The sequence below is a fragment of the Enhydra lutris genome, unplaced genomic scaffold, assembly GCF_002288905.1.
Source record: "Enhydra lutris kenyoni isolate GAN:26980312 unplaced genomic scaffold, ASM228890v2 scaffoldscaffold45, whole genome shotgun sequence".
Classification (NCBI taxonomy): Eukaryota; Metazoa; Chordata; class Mammalia; order Carnivora; family Mustelidae; genus Enhydra; species Enhydra lutris.
The window spans coordinates 8,668,033-8,684,023 of NW_019154129.1; the positions used below are offsets into that span (position 1 = coordinate 8,668,033).

The 15,991-nt window shown below is 55.2% G+C and overlaps 1 protein-coding gene across 4 annotated transcripts; it reads right to left on the reverse strand.

Annotated features, from left to right (window-relative positions):
• Nucleotides 1-695: 695 nt before the first annotated feature.
• On the reverse strand, nucleotides 696-15,991 carry LOC111156167 (lipopolysaccharide-induced tumor necrosis factor-alpha factor homolog). 4 transcript variants are annotated; one of them, XM_022516872.1, is made up of 9 exons: nucleotides 15,719-15,991; nucleotides 15,375-15,538; nucleotides 13,167-13,290; nucleotides 10,652-10,759; nucleotides 7,645-7,753; nucleotides 3,998-4,166; nucleotides 2,243-2,356; nucleotides 1,053-1,194; nucleotides 696-835 (listed from the first exon to the last, which is right to left on the reverse strand). In XM_022516872.1, the coding sequence occupies exons 5-9, from the start codon at nucleotides 7,738-7,740 to the stop codon at nucleotides 727-729; spliced, it is 630 nt and encodes a 209-aa protein (XP_022372580.1). In that variant the 5' UTR covers nucleotides 7,741-7,753; nucleotides 10,652-10,759; nucleotides 13,167-13,290; nucleotides 15,375-15,538; nucleotides 15,719-15,991; the 3' UTR covers nucleotides 696-726. The 4 variants fall into 4 exon arrangements, with proteins under 4 accessions (XP_022372580.1, XP_022372579.1, XP_022372581.1 ...); XM_022516871.1 differs by having other exon boundaries at nucleotides 1,053-1,197; XM_022516873.1 differs by lacking the exons at nucleotides 10,652-10,759; nucleotides 13,167-13,290; nucleotides 15,375-15,538; nucleotides 15,719-15,991 and having other exon boundaries at nucleotides 1,053-1,197; nucleotides 3,998-5,135; nucleotides 7,645-7,708.

The window sequence follows — 15,991 nt, forward strand, 5'->3', positions numbered from 1 at the left end:
TGGAGGCCCCCCTGCCTGGGTCTCCGCAGCTAAAGGCTGAGGGAGGGAGCATCACAGCAAATAGCTTTTTTGTTTTTGTTTTTTTAAATTTAACTCCTAAGAGGGACACTCAGTTCAGTTTCCCTCCTGCCCTCTAATTCACGCACTTCCCTTCCCCTTCTATAGGAAATCTATTTTCCTTGAAAAGGTGGGTGAGTAACATTCATCTTATTTTACAAAATAAAAAAATTCCCTCGTGGGGGCACCTGGCTGGCTCAGGCCGAGGAGCGGGCTCTCGGCGTTGTGAGCTCAAGCTCCACATCAGCTATAGAGATCAACTAAACTAAAATCATGAAAAGCAAAAGCCCTCCCTTTGTCGTGTCCCAGATTTCCCTCTAGGCTCTCCCCAGCCCCACCCCAGCCCCTGCAGCCCCCGTGTCACCAGAGGGAATCCCGCCCCTGTCCTAGGCATACAGACACACCCCCCACCCTCAGCCGGAGGTGCAGAGACGTTCTCGGAGATGCCGAAGCTTGACCTGACGGGAAGGGGCTGGGAAAGGAGTCGCCACGTGCACGGCAGTTTCTAAGGGGTCAGATCGGTACTGGGGAGTCTGGGGGGGGGTGACCTCCCTCCCCGTGGCTACCTGAGCACCAGCTGAGCTCTCTGTGCGAGCCCCCCGGGGCGGGAGGGACCCCAGCAGGACACACACACGAAGGGCACGCAGTGGACATTTATTTTGTGCGTGTTCACAGGCGATGGTAGCGGAAGAGCTCCTGCCGGCACACGGGACACGTGTGCTTCACGTCCATCAAGCTGTCCACACAGAAGGGGAGGAAGCAGCAGCCCAGGAAGCACCTGCAGCGACAGCAGCAGTGGGGTGTAGGCAGGGGTCCCCCCCGGGGAGGGGGCAGCCCTGCGGTTCTCCCCAGGGGTCCCCGCTGGCCTTGCTCCTGCCCCATCACCCCCAGGGTTGCTGGGGACCCTGCCCGCCCATGCCCCGTGGCTGCCTCCCCCCCGCCCCCCCCGCAAACCCTACATGCCCGATGCCCTGCGGAGGCGGGGGGGCACTCACCCGAAGATGAAGAGGCCGGTACACAACATCCAGGTGAGGACCCCTGGGACCGGGGTGGTCACCGTGATGATGTAGTTCCCGCAGTACTGACAGATGGACCGTATGGGAGTGGCAGTCCCCAGCCTAGGCAAGCTGGTGAACACTGCTGGGGACAGGGGAGGCGGCTCAGACCCTGGCTGTCGCCTCACCCTCTCTAGTGTCCCGCCGGCTGGGCCCTCCTGCGGGTTTTCCGTGCTCCCCCGAGCGCCCAAGGCCCCCTGTATGGGCTCTGGCTTTGTCTCACAGCCCCCTGTCCCGCCACCCACTTGTCACCAGCCTTTGGGACCCAGGGGCCTGCCTCCATCGGGGCACCCAGGGAATCTGGGAGCATTTCTGGGTTTAAATCCAGCCCCTACAAGTCAGCAAGCCCCCCCGGACAGCACGCCGCACCGTCCCCTTTCCGGGGTGTCCGTGACAGCTAGAGTGGCTCGGGAATCCCTGTCCTAGATAGAAAGCTCCAACCCCTCGGCGAAGTGCGGCGGGAAGGCAAAACCGAGAACCTGTTGGCGTTCACGTGTCCTCTTGCATCTGCACAGTGGGGCAAAAAAATGGGTCTGGCTATTTAAACACCACGGCCATTTCTACAGTCTTGGGTGTGTGGGGAAAGGGCTCTGGTGGTGGCTGAGTTAAGGGAACAGTCCCGGTGAGCTTTAGTGTTCTGCCCACGGACTCGGGGTCGGGGCTGGACAGCCGTTTGCAGCGTGTGGCCTCTGGGGCTGGAGGGGAGGGGGAGCGGGGACTTGGAGCTCCAGAATCTCGGCAGACGAGATCCCTGGCGGGGCAGGGAGCTACAAGAAGAACCGTGTGGCTGGTACGCGCGTCCCTAGTGGTCTCTGGCTCTGAGGGGGTCTTCTCCATCCTGTCCGCGGGGAACGCACAGCCCAGCCCCGCAGCGCTCTACCCTTGGAGACCTCTGAAGTTCACACTCGTGAACCTGGGGGGGTGGGGGCTGCCTGCTCCGGTTGGTGGGGGGGCTCTCACCAAGATTGCACTCCCAGAGCCCTTCCTGAGTGCCCACCGTGGACCAGCCCCCGCCACCCCCCGATTTCCCATCGGAGAGGAGGTGCTGGTGGGGCAGAGTCTCGGCAAGTGGTCAGGGTGGTCTGAGTCTGAGCCCAGGAACGTGAGGGGGACGGGGTAAAGGCACTCACCTGGCTGAATCCCCTGGGCGCCTTGCACGTACATCGGGGGAAGAACGTGAGTCCCTGGAGGCGGAGGGGGGGGCGGCCGGGGCGGTGGTGGCGGTCGGGGCGGCGGCGGCGGCTCTTTGAGAGAGAGGAGGAAACCCACCCTCAGATCCCAGGGCTTGCTGCACGCCACGCGCCAAGCGGACAACGTGGCCGGCCCGAGGGCACCGCCCACTTTACAGGAGGGCAAGCTGAGGCCTGGAGGAATGAACACCCGTGGCCGTATGGCACAGATGGAGCAGCCGCGGTTTGAACCCAGACGTTCCTGGCTCCACGTGTGTCCTCAGGTCCTAGGATGTAAGAGCTTCCTGGAGGCACGGCCAAGAAGCCGAGGATACGGACAGCACCGGGCCCATAATCTCTTCAAAAAAAAAAAAAAAAAAAAAAAAAAAAGGCTCAGTTGGTTAAGCGTCTGCCTGCGGGTCAGGTCGTGATCCCAGGGTCCATCGAGCCCCAGGTCGGGCTCCCTGCTCAGCAGAGCGCCTGCTTCCTCTCCCTGCTGCTCTGTCAAATAAAATAGAATATTAAAAAAAAAAAAAATCTTGAGCATTTGTTCTGTGCCCAACTCAGCTTACCCTTCTCACGTACCTCACTCCATTGACTTGCCGTGTGCTATCACTGCAGTTTTGCAGGTGGGGAGGCCAGGCTCAGAGAGGTTAAGTAACTTGCCTGAGGTCCCCCCGCAGGTATGAAAGTTGAGCACACCCATCTCCAGAGCACATGCCTCTGGACGGGACAGCTCCAAGGGGGGCAATGTTTCACCTCCTGCGCCTAGGACCCTACACCTGCCCACACTGCTCCCAGCCCCGTTCCCTCCTGCCCCACAAGGGGCCTTGCATCCCATGTGGCTGCCAACCTGGCCCCCAGCTCCCAGCCTGTGGCCGGTCCCCGAGGCAGGGGCAAGGCTGTCTGGACACAGAATTCTGGGATCCCGAAACCCAGAGTGTGGTCGGGGAGGGGGGAAGACGGGAACCCCATCATCATGACCGTGTGGTCGACGGGTGGGGGGGTCCACGTGTGTCTATGGGGAAGCACACCGACCCGTCACATGGAGACCTGCCTCTCCCAGGGGAGGGGCCTCGCAGCTTGAAGGGGGCAGCCGGGATCCCCCCACAGTGGCCACAGCCGGAGCACAGGAAGCCCCTCCTCACTTCCGCCACACAGACTAGACTCCCGGGGACAGGTACCCCCAGCAGCCCCACCTGCTGGGTTTTGTACCCATTTTATAGATGAGGAAAGCAAAGGCCAGGGAGGAAGTAACCAGTTACCTGGCCTCACAGGGAGTGAGCAGCTGCCAGCCCTGCACCAACTAATCCTGTCTCCCATTTTCCAGATAGAAAATGGATCCAAAGAGATTGAGTGACTTGGCCAAGATCTCATCAGCAGGGCCAGGACCTCTGAACCGGCCACCCCTGCCAATCTGGGCTGTCTGGCAAAGGGGGTGGGCGGGGGACAGCAGGGGCAGGTTGTACCTGATATGTGGGAACTATTTTTCTTCTTCCTTGACTTTTTAACACTTTTAAGAGAGGACATGGGATGATGGAGACCCCACTTTGTCCCACGTTGGGTCACACGGTCCCCAGGTTGGTGAGGGACAGCAGGAGGCCAGGATTCAGCCCCCAGCTGAGCGAGAGGACCCAGAGCTTCCTCTCCTGCTTCCTGTGGGCCCCAAAGCCAGCCTGTCACCCGGAGCCGGGGTGGGGGTGGGGGGACTCTCACCTTGGGGAGCGTTCCATTTTGGTGCTCCAGGCGTCCTGTGTTCTAGCAAAGGTATCCGGGCAGCATCGGGTTCCGGGTTCTGAGCGGCCGAGCGCTTGTCTCGAGTCCCCATGATGCCTGGTTGTCCTCGGACCAAGAGTGTGGGCCCCCCTGGCACCCCCTGCCACGCCTGGCTTGGGCGGAACAGCCATTGTGATGTGCGCCCTCACAGTGGCCGAGGGCGGGGCGGCTCCCAGGGCCGGGGGGTGGGGGGGTGAGCAGCCTTCCGAGGCGGTCCTTCTCCCCTGGCCCACGGCCCTTCTTGGAGGCCCAGCCGAATCCAGCCCCGAGTTCCCAGAGTGCAGGGGGCAGAGGCAGGGTCAGGGGCCACCAATCCAGAGACTTAAACATAGGAATCCAACAAGCGCTAGTGATTCTGCTTTGAGGAGGTCATCCCACTGGGTGCCAACAGCCAGCAGTGTGGACGTTTGCGTCCTGTTACCGAGAAACGTAGGGAGGCCTATGGACACAACTACATGCACACGTGCGCACAGCACACGTGTGGGCACGTTGCACACACAGATGTGGTGTCTCCATGCAAGCCCCACCACCTCCCTCACCTGCGGAGCTGTGTGAGTTTGGGCCAGATGCTAACTCTTCCCCAACCCCCCATCCCCTGGCTTCCTCAGCTGTAAAAGGGGGTGCTAGATGCTGCCGTACAGGACGGTGAGGAGATCAGATGAAACACACCGGGCACTGAGAATGAAGCCAGGCTGGTATTATTACCGCAAAATGATCATTGGCCGGAAGAGCCCAGAAGACACACTCCCAACTGCAGGAGGCAGCCTGTGTGTCCAGAGCTGGTTCGGAGCTTTAACTAGGGGTCACGGCCAGTGAGAACAAGACCAGGATTTGTGCCAACAAAGGCATGAAGGGAGGGCTCTGTGCTCGGGCACTAAACTCTGTCACAAAATGACGGGGACCAAATGTTATGGTGGTTTCGGGGGGAGATGGGTCTTCCCATAGGACCCAGTAACACTCTTCCTAGAAGTCCATCCCAAAGACCAGCAAAAGTATCAAGTGACATTGGCACAGGGCTAGTGGGGACAGCAGAAAAGACTCAAAATAACCCGAATGTCCATGCACAGCTACTCTGAAACTACCCAAAATAAAGGAAGGAGGGGAGGAAGGGAGGGAGGGAGGGAGGGAAGGAAAGAGGAGAGAAGGAGAGGGAAAAGAGAATACATTTCATAAATGACTATGGGGTAGTCTCTCCAGGACACATCGCTAAAAAACCAAGACTTTATATATCACTCTAACTACGTAAGAATAATTACATATATACTGTGCATGTGCACGTAAAGAAATGGGGAGGGATATACATATTTCCAGGATGGTCCTCACCGCCTGTTACACAGGAACTCAATATCTATTGATAAGTAAATACAAACAAAATGCCCAAGACAAAAGAATGAGTTTTAAAAACTAAAGGCTGATGCTGAGGGAGCGGGGGGCGGGGGCGAGCAGGTTCTCTCCACGCCTGGCTTTGCAGGTTTGACTTTGGAACCCCATCATTCCTTTTACTAATTTACAAGGAAGCACGGACAAAAGAAAAAAGCAACAACGAACAACGGACAGCAACGGAAAACAAACAAACGCGGCTGTATATCAAGATTTCTTCCACGGGACACAAAGCACAAGCCATAAAAAGAAAAAAGAAAAACTTGAAAGACGACTTCATCAAAGCACCTGCTCTTCAAAAGACACCGTGGGGGAAGGAAAAAAGCGTAGCCGCAGGCAGGAAGTAGCAGCAGGACAGGTATCCAGTATATAAAAGAACTCCAACTGAGCAATTTTAAAAATTCAATGTAAAAGTGGACAGAAGACCCAAACGGGCACCCAGGTTGCTCAGTCAACTGGTTAAGCGTCTGCCTTCAGCTCAGGTTGTGATCCCAGAGTCCTGGGATCGAGCCCAGCGTCGGGCTCCCTGCTTGGTGGGAAATCTGCTTTTCCCGCTGACCCTCTCCCTGCTCCTGCTCTCTGACTCTCAAATAAATAAATAAAATGTAAAAAAAAAATTTTTTTTAAAAGACCGAAGCAGACACTTCACAAAAGAGAATACAGGCGTGGCATAGTAGACACGAGAAGGCATCTGGCATCACTAGCCACCCGGGAAATGTGAAAACTGTAGGGACCCCTGGTTAAATTTTTAAAAATGGACAATCCTAATTGTTGACAATGGGTAACCTTATATGCTGCTGGCGTGAGTGTGAAATGACGCGTCACTTTGGAAGGCTGCAGTTTCTTACAAAGGTAAACACAGCCCGCCTGTGACCAGCAATTCCGCTCCCAAGATTTCTGCCCAGGAGAGAGAAAGACACATGTCCAGAGAAAGACGCACACGAGAAGATAAACAGTAACTGTCTTCCTCATCGCCAGAATTCAGAAGCCCAGATATGTGGGAGCAGATGGGTGGATATGATACCAGGGAATGCTGCTCAACAGAAGAAAGAATTACAGGGGCGCCTGGGTGGCTCAGTGGGTTAAGCCTCTGCCTTCGGCTTGGATCATGATCCCGGGGTCCTGGGATCAAGCCCTGCATCGGGCTCTCTGCTCGGCGAGGAGCCTGCCTCCCCCACTCTCTCTGCCTACTTGTGATCTCTGTCTGTCAAATATATAAATAAAATCTTTAAAAGAAAAAAAAAAAGAAAGGAATTACAATCTACTTGGCAAGATGCGTATGCGTCAAAAATGACTCTGAGCGGGAGCCTGGGTGGCCCAGTGGGTTAGGCCACTGCTTTCAGCTCAGCTTGCGATCCCGAGTCCTAGGATTGAGTCCCGGGATGGAGTCCTGCATGAGGATCCCAGCTCTGTGGGGAGTCTGCTTCTCCTTCTGACCTTCTCCCCTCTCATGTTCTCTCTCTCTCTCAAATGAGTAAATAAAATCTTAAAAAAAAAAATTTTTTTTAGCAAAACAAAACAAAACAAAACAAAGAAATCAAAACAACAACAATAAAACCTGACCTCACATAGTACATTAGCTGGTGATTCTATTTGTTTGGGGTTCTAACGCAGACCAAGCTAAGCTCCAGGGAGGGAACTCAAAACAGAGGTTGCTTCTGGGCTGGAGAGTGGAAGGTTGACTGCAAAGGGCACAAGAGAACTTGATAAAATGATGCAAAGATGACTGTCGTGACTACATAACTGTACTCATTTATCCAAACTCCTGGAGCTTGCACCCCTGGATTATTAAAAAGGTAAAAAGGCACCCCAAATTCTCATCATTTGCCACCAGTGGGAGCATACACAGTCTGGAAGTCTCTTGCAAACCTAACCCTAAACCTATCCTATGACCCGGATATATCATGCCTAGGCGTTTCCTCAGGAGAAGGGAGACATGTCCCTAAGAAGATAGTCCTAGCAGTTTAAGATAGCCTCAAACCGGGCGCCTGGGTGGCTCGGTCAGTTCAGTGTCCAACTCAGCTCAAGTCATGATCCCACGGTTATGAGATCAAGCCCCGTGTCGGGCCTTAAGATTCTCTCTCTCCTTCTCCCTTTGCCTCTTCCACCTCCCCACCTCTAAAAAAAAAAACTGGAAACCACTCTGGTGCTCATAAACAAGAGAACAGATAAACTGTGGGATATTCACAGGCTGGACGACTACTCACCAAGGAGAAGGCATCCTTCACAGAACCACATAAACGAACTGCAAACGCATCGTGTGAAAGCAGCCTTCCGCAGGCGTGCGTACTGTATGGTCCCATTTCGATGGACGTCCTGGTAAGACACGCGTCACAGAAGCAATCAGAACAGTGCCTGCCAACAAGCGTGTGGACTCAGTAACAGAAAGGGCTTGAGGGAACTCTGGGCTGGTAGAGACATCCCATGTCTTGGCAGGGGTTGGCACTACACAGGTGCACACGCTCGTCAAAGCTCATGGAGTGGTATGCTGAGATCTGTATCCTTCCTGACAAACGTTTTCAAAAGCTGCAGACGGACACTGAATTCTAGTTAATGACCTGTGGGAGCTGACGTGTTGAGGAGCAAAGTGTACGGCCATCTGCAGCTCACTTTTAAAGTCATGGGAAGGTAAGAAGGGTTGATGGATTCTTGGATACCTCTGTGAAAACATGAACCCTGCAAAACGGTGACAGCTGCAGAATCGAGGTGGTGGGTCTGGGGGTGTTCACCATCATTTCCACTTTTCTGCATGCTTGCTTTTTTTTTTTTTTTAACAGTAAAATTGGGAGAGGGCAAAAAGTAATTAAAGGGAAAAAACTCTAAAAGAGGAAAACAAAAACAAATACAACTTGTATGTCAATTTGATGGCAAAACTACAGAGCAGACGGACTTAAATGAGGCAGCACAGCGCTGTAGAATTTATGGGCAAAATTACACTTGATCCACAGGATCACTCTCTGAGATCTCTGCCCACCCCACGAAGGGGCAGCAGCGATCTGCTCTTCTACCGCCAAGGCTGATGGAATCTGGTGGAAGCTTGACCCAGGTTAGGTCAACCCAATCTCCCTGTGCAGGACTCTGGAACTGGGGCGGAAGTAGACCACTGGGTTTCTGCTGTTTGCATGAACTATGGGCATTCAAACCTAGTGGCTGTGGGGAGCTTTCATTCCTAGAAAGAACGGTGCACGTCTCCCTTTTGTGACGGGAATGCAGCTACACGACAACTGGCATTAGGAGGGAGAATGGGGACCGTCGCTACAATCTACCGTATGAAGAAATAGAGAGTAGTAAGCGCTCAGTGAGCATCTGCTTTGTATGTGTATCATACGTGCAGGCAGCAATACAAGTGTTCCCGGGAGGCCACAGCGCCACCTGCTGGCCACAGTTATTCCAGAGGCTGGGTCCTACAGCGCCACCCGCTGGCCACGATTATTTCAGCGGCTAGGTAGCGCCACCTGCTGGCCACGGTTATTCTAGAGGTTGGCTCCCACAGCGCCATCTGCTGGCCACGGTTATTTCAGAGGTTGGGTTGCTCTAGCAGAGAACCGGGAGGGAGAGACTGGGTACTGCGCTCTCAGGCTGCACATCTTCCCCTTCTTCCGAAGTATCAGCTGCTCGCAGGGTGCCAGCTGTGACGTGTGGTAAGCGCAAAGGTGCCATCTTCAAAGGGGCGGGGGGAGTCCGGGTACACAGGCAGGGGTGCATGGCCTAAAGGTGCCCCCCACACCATGAGCACAAGAGATCTGTGTGCTACTACAGCCCTTTCTCAGCTGATGGGAAAAAAGCATCCCGAGGAAGCGCTCCCGTAACTCTCACAAAGATGTCATCACGAGCACCACCTCTCTGGTGGGGACCTGACTCCCGCCCCACCTCCTCAGCTGTCCCTGATTGCTCTCTCTTGCTCTTTTTTTTTTTTTTTTTAAGATTTTATTTATTTATTTGACAGAGATCACAAGTTGGCAGAGACGCAGGCAGAGAGAGAGGAGGAAGCAGGCTCCCCGCTGAGCAGAGAGCCCGATGTGGGGCTCGATCCCAGGACCCTGAGCCGAAGGCAGAGGATTTAACCCACTGAGCCACCCAGGCGCCCCTCTCTCTTGCTCTCTTACCAGTAACTGTGACGCCCACATCCCCGAGTCTTGCAACCTCTGGTCCGGCATTTCTGCCCACGGGCCCAGTCCCCTTCGCTCCCATGATGACAGCTCATTGTCATCTCTTCTGGTCGGTGGCAGGGTGGGGGGCATGTCCTCTGGAGCCTGTGCACACCCCTGTACGTACTGGTGTGTTGCTGCATCCCCCAGCACCCAGCATGCAGAAGGTGCTCGATTAATGTAGTTTGACTGTACGAATGACCGAGTGAAGGAAGGAACAAACGAGCCGTTGCTGCTCTCATCCAGCCCACCTTATTTGGCTTAAAATCCGTTGGATATCTTACCCCAGGAAACAGGGTCTTTGTAAAGGGTTGAGGCCATGCAAGATGGGGGACAGGGCTGGGGACAGTCTCCTTCCTGAGGGATTTTGGGGACGGCGGAACCCTTCACACAGGGCTGAGATCCAGGCTGTGCCTCTGCACCGGGACCCTCTGAGAGCGAGTGAAGGAGGGAGCTGATGGGCTGGGCTCTCAGCAGCCTCCCTGTGGCGATGGCCACCAGGGGGCAGCATCAGGCTGCACAAGTCAGCCTGGCCTCCTCCCTCCCGGCTCTGTGGGGAGCATGTCCCCATCCTGTCCCTTCCCCCTGCTCCCATCACCCTGCTTCAGGGCTTGTCCAGTGCCGTCCAAGGCTGCCCTGGGGCTGAGGACTCCTGTCTTATCCTGAATCCCTCAGGCCAGGTTGGAAGGAGAGAGGGCGTGAGGCCAGCTGAAGGCCACACAGCCAGGCTGCAGTGGAGCTGGTTTAGACCCCGGTCCCTGGCACCCAGACACAGGGCCTCGTCACAAGGGAGCCAGGATGCCTGGCTGGGCCCCCTGGGGCCTCTCTGTAGGCATCAACTCTCTACCAGACTCAGGGCTCCTGGAGGACTGGTTTTTGCTGGTTCATTTTCTACCTCTGCACCCCCAAAATAAGGCCTAGCACAGAGGAAGCATGTAAAGTGTGGGCTCTGTCACTCGCGGCTGTGTGTGGCCCCGGGGACGGCATCGTCACCTCTCCGCACAATGGGTCTGATAATAATCCTCGCTGCCAACAGTGTTAGGAAGATTTCACGAGACAGTTTTACCTTGTTGTCTGATCCCTTCAGCATGCTTCTATTCTGTCCTATTCCATCCTGCCCCTGGGCATTTGCACTTGCTGTTCCTGCTCCAAACGCTCTTCCGGTGAGCTCTGTCTGCAACAGGTTCATGGATTTGGTTACTTGATCGGTACCTGCTGCTCCTACAACGTCAGCTCTGTAAGAGCAGGGACCTCCTTGATTTTGTTCACATCTGTCTCTTCAGTACCTATCACAGTGCCCTGGACACAGCAGATGCTGTCAAGCTTTGCTGCATGAATAATGGATGAAAGATATCTACGTGAAGAATCTAGCTCTGTGCCTGGCACGTAGAAAGCTTGCAACTTGGGCGTTAGCAGTTAGTAACGTTAATAAGCAAGACGATAACAAGCAGAGCCACAGAAGCCAGGGCAGGAGGCAGGCCATCGCAGGAATGGCAATGAGCCTAGAGTGCTGGCAGCTGAGGGTCCTGGGAAGCCCCCTGGTCCTCTCCTGCTGTGTGACCCTGGGCACCTCACTCACCCTCTCTGGGCTGTGCTACCTTCTTGAGCAATAAGGCTCTGCAGCTGGGGGCCTGCTTAAAAAAAAAAAAAGGCAGTGCAACTCCCCCGCCCTGCTTCCTGCTCTTCCTCTACTCCCAGAAGGGCCCAGCTTGGGCAAGGAAGTGATGGGAGGAGAAAGGAATCCAGAGGAATGAGCTGTAACTATCATTCTTGGGCAGGTGTGGGATGGGACTTTCCCCGGAGCCCTCCCTTCCGTCTGCTCTGTCTGCGGGGGTGCCGGGAGCCCTGGGCGGGAACTTGCTGGGTCAAACTGGGGCATCCCCTAACCTCTCGGAGCTGAATTTCCAGCTCTGCCAACCACCCAGTCTGCTTTCCCTTCCACCCAGCTTGGGGTGCGCGGGGGGCTGGAGGAACGTGAGGAGGTGTGCACTGCTGTAGTCGCCCTGCACCAAGCCCCCTGCCTACTGGGACCAGGGAAGGAAAGCAGGGTTTCTCCTGCCCTGGGTCCCCATGGGGGCCCTCTCATTGAACAGCAGGCACCTCGATGTGAGGGTGACAGGCTTACTGCTTTCCTGGGTGGCTGTCGTCCATCCCCTGCCCTAAGAACTCTGGGACAGAGCCCCCAAGCCTGCCTGGAGGAGGACAGGGGGAACTTCTAGACAGAGAAGGCTCTTGGGGTCTGGGGAATGGCCCCAAGAGCTGTAGGGTGGGGTGTGTGGTTATGCGTGTTTCCATCTGCGTGTGAGTGTGGGGAGATGCTGGTATTGCTTGAGACACGGGTCTGGTGGGGGGGCAGGGCTCATCTGCATGGTGTTTGTGTGCAGAGGTTTGCACGTGGAGGTATGTGTATGTGTGTGTGTGTGTATGTATGTTCCTGCATCTGGGGTGGGCTGTGTTAATGTAGGTGGGCTCCTGTTTTTCCTCCTTCAGCCAGCAGGCATGGTCAGCTGACTTGGACCTCGTCCTGAGCAGTTTCCAGCCTCGAGGGCTGCCTGGAGGGGGTCAGCCCAGGTGCAGTAGGGCTGAGGGCAGGACCCCTCCACTGGCCCCCCCATGCAACTCTTTCTCAACTGTACACTCTCCTGCTGCCATTTTATGGAAAGGAAAATCGAGTCATCTGTCAGGCCCCTCGTCCTGACAGACTTCACTGCATCCAGTGACCCTGCTGTGGACCCTATTTCTTCAGTGGGTACTTACTGGGTACCTACTATGTGTCAGGCAAACAAAACTAGGGGAGGCAGATAAGGCACCTGCCCTGGGGAGCTCACACTTTAGGGGGTACCACATTTGGTTCCAGGTGGGGCAGAGAGTCCCCTCTTTTGAGGTGTAATGCCCAGAAAGAGGCAGTCTTGGAAGATATTGGCGAAGAGTTTCCAACTGAGGGAAGAGTGCGTGCAAAGGCCCTGAGGTCCCGGTGGGGTTGCAGTGCTGTGAGCAGAGAGACGTGAGGTTGGGCAGGGAATGCTGAGACCTGATAAGATGGCTTGGGGCTGCTGCACAGAGGGGCAGTGGCTGGAGGCAGACCAGGAACAGGGAAGTGACTGTCTAGAAAGTAGTGGCCCAAAAGAGACAAGGAGCACTAGGCAGGGAGAAGCAAGTGTTCCCAGAGCCCAAGCTCCCATCCCTGCTCCAGCCCAGGGAGACCCCTCTCTTGAGACATTGGGTGGGGTGACATATCCTGGGTAGGGGGAGGGAATTTCATCTTAAACAGCCTGCGGAATGAGAACCTTGGGGTGTCACATGGTGACATTCAGATCTCAGCCTGTCCCAGTTAGTGCTGTTTGGCCTTGGGTAAGCTGCACTGCTGATCTGAGCCTCAGTTCCCCATTCGTAGAATGGGATGACAATTATTCTGGGTTGCAATAAGGCTTTAAGAAGTTCAAGTGACACACATTACGGCGTGTGGTGTGGCTGACACATTGTAGGGAGCAGAACCAGGCGGCGACTGTCATTACTAGGGCGACACTTAGATTCAAGCAAGAAGTGTTTAAAAAAGCAAATAAAAAACAAATAATGCTTACAGTGTATCCAGCTGTGTCCTAAGCATCCATGGGTGCTCTCCCTTCTGCAACAGGACTTTCATCGAGAGGTGCAGTTGTCCCCATTTTACAGATGAGAAATGGAGGTGCCGAGAGAGGGGACCTGCTGAAGAGACATCCAGTCCTTGAGGACGACAGACCTGTAGTATCAACCCCAGGCACGGCGGCCCCACGCCCCGTCTTCTTCCACCTCACAGATCTACCCCTCCAGCTTGCTCGGGCTCCTTACTGGAATTTTCTTATGTCAAGTCCATCTAAAATGCTGCAGCAGACCAGTCTGGCTTAAAGAGAAATAGGGAGTCATGGAAGGGTTTTGAGAAGGGGAGGGACATGGTGACAAAAATTCTCTCCCTGGCCAGACCTTACTTCTGTCCCCCTGAGCCCTCAGCTCTACTAGGCCTGAACTTGAGCTTCTGACCCTGTCCTTGTAGAGTCCAGTTTTGGCAAGAATCCTGTCAAGCTGGTTTAGCCAGAATTCCCTACCCTCAGGATCTGTCCAAATTCCTCATCCCCTGCCACCTCCCAGGGGATGCCTGACTGCCCTGGCCTGTCTTCTGCGAGAATCCTGCTAGGTCAGCTCAGCCAGAATCCCCCCTTCCCTCCCATACTTCCTTCTAGCAATTTCCCGCTCACTGACTGTGCTCTTTGGCCGTAAATCTCCACTTTTCCTTGCCATATTTGGAGCTGAGCTCCCTCTCCCTCCCACGGAGCAAAGCCCCATAGCAGCGGTCCCGGCACCTTCAAGACAGTCCTGAATAAAGTCTTACTGTCTTAACTAGCGTCATAAGAATTTTTTCTTTAGCAATGGTTGGTTTATGCTTTTGAAAGCTCACTCTGGCCGCTACACAGGAAACAAGGATGGGCACTGATACTGGTAGGCGGGGGCACAAGTCATGGGAAGAGGCTGTTCTTCCTGGTGAGATGGAAGAGGCCCCAGTCATGGCGGAAAGGGACCAGGGGTGGGAGGGTAAGGGGCAGGTAGGTAGGGGACTCTCCACTTCATCCCTGCTCTTAGACCTTCCCTTCCCTGGCTGTCAGCACCTTTAAGGCCCACTCTGGCTCCGGCCACTGTACCTCAGTACCTCACACTCCCTCTCCTCCAGTCCTAGCCCCACCACTCTCCTGCCTCAGGACCTTTGCATTTCCTCTAACCTCTCTCAGGAGTGCCCTTTCCTTATCTGCTTAATTACTGATCTTCCAGAAGATCTCAGGTCAACTAGCACTTTCCAGAGAAGCCTTTCCTGGCTTTCCCATCCTGGGTAACTCTCCCTGCTGTGGGCACAGCAGGATCTTATACCACTGTGATTACTGATTTAAGATCTGCCTCCCCTCTATAACGTCTGGGGTGGGGACAGAACCCACATGAGTTTTGTTTAGTCCCAGGCTTGGAACAGAGTCCAGGTGCAGTAAATATTTCTCAGGTGGCTGAAGAGATCATCGGTCCTTATTGGGCAGAAAAGTTAGGCCAGTTCTCATCTGTGGCTGGCTCAAGTCGGGCCATTAGGCTAGTGCCATGGGATGGGGCCACAATGGTGGGCTGATGTCTCAGGTCGCGGGAGGCTCAAGCCATGACAATTGGGAGAGAGAACTCTTCCTGGGACCTGTCTTGTCTGACAGCGCCTAGGGCAGGGCCCTCACTGAACCACGGAGGCTTATCCAGGGCACCACCTGGCACCCTCCTTATCCACCGGCCTGCTGTCTCAACAGGAGGTGACTCCTCCTGGGCGGGTACTGGGTGGGCACTTTTTAAACTCCTGGACGCTCAGCACCCCACAGAGTCTGGCATGGGCGGCACACCCCGTGAATGACTGTAGCCCAGAAATGGACCAAACTTGGGTGTGAAATTCTCAGCGACTGTGGTTAGTTGAGCAGGAACAGGAAGGCTGTTCTTGCTGCTGTAACGAAACACCGCAGACCGGGTGGCCCAAGCAACAAACATGGACATCTCACAGGTCTGGAGCCTGGGAAGTCCGAGATCAGGGTGCCAGCAATTTGCTTGCCGGTGGAAGACCGTCCTCCGGGCTGGTGGACAGCTGTCTTCTTGCTGTGTCCTCAGTGGTCTCTTTGTAGGCAATCAGAGGAGGAAAGGACCGCACCACAGGGAGAGACTGAGAGGCAGGCAGAGTCGGGTGCTCCGGCAGGGCCCAGAGTCCCAGGATAGCTCCGGGATTCCTCCCCCCTTCCACCAACCTGAGCCTCGGTCCAGCACTGGGCTTGCTTTTAGGGGCTCCTCTTGCTGCGACTTGCTGTGACCAGGTGGGGGCAGGGAGGTATCGCTTCTCTGTGCCTCAGTGTCCTCTCCTGTAACACGAGAGTCTTGTCATTCACCTGCACAGACGCGGGACTCAAGGACTCTACAAGAGGGTGCAAATTAAGAAAAAAAAAAAAGAGAGAGAGAGAGAGAGAGAGAGAGAGAACAAACCAACAACTTTCCCTCTTTTCGTTTTCTTTGGTTTTTTTTTTTTTTTTTTTTTTTGCTTTTTTTTCCTCCCCCTCTTTAATTCCCTTCAGTTCTTGGCTTGTCTCCCTTCTACCTCTCTTTTCGTTCCTTCTCGCCGTTCCCGGAGCTCTTTCTCTCCGTCAAGATGGAGGCGCCCGGGGCCTTCCGGATTCGGGAGCGAAGGTCAGCTTCGGGCCGGACCCTTAGCGGGTGGTTAAGGGCGGGACCCGCACAGGCCCTCCACTCTTCAGGGGACTTCTCCGACCTGCCGTGCTGCGCGGGCGGGCATCCCCACCGCTGCCCGGCCCGCCCGGCGTCCCGCGCCCTCCCCGGTCCCGCGCTCAGACCCAAAACTCCCGCCGGCGCA

Coding starts and splice junctions, on each gene's coding strand:
- LOC111156167 (XM_022516871.1), bottom strand. CDS start 7,740: ATGGGACCATACAGTACGCACGCCTGCGGAAGGCTGCTTTCACACGAT. Junction 4,167..7,644: donor TGAAGGATGCCTTCTCCTTG/GTGAGTAGTCGT, acceptor CGCCCAAGCCAG/GCGTGGCAGGGGGTGCCAGG. Junction 836..1,052: donor ACCGGCCTCTTCATCTTCGG/GTGAGTGCCCCC, acceptor CTGTCGCTGCAG/GTGCTTCCTGGGCTGCTGCT.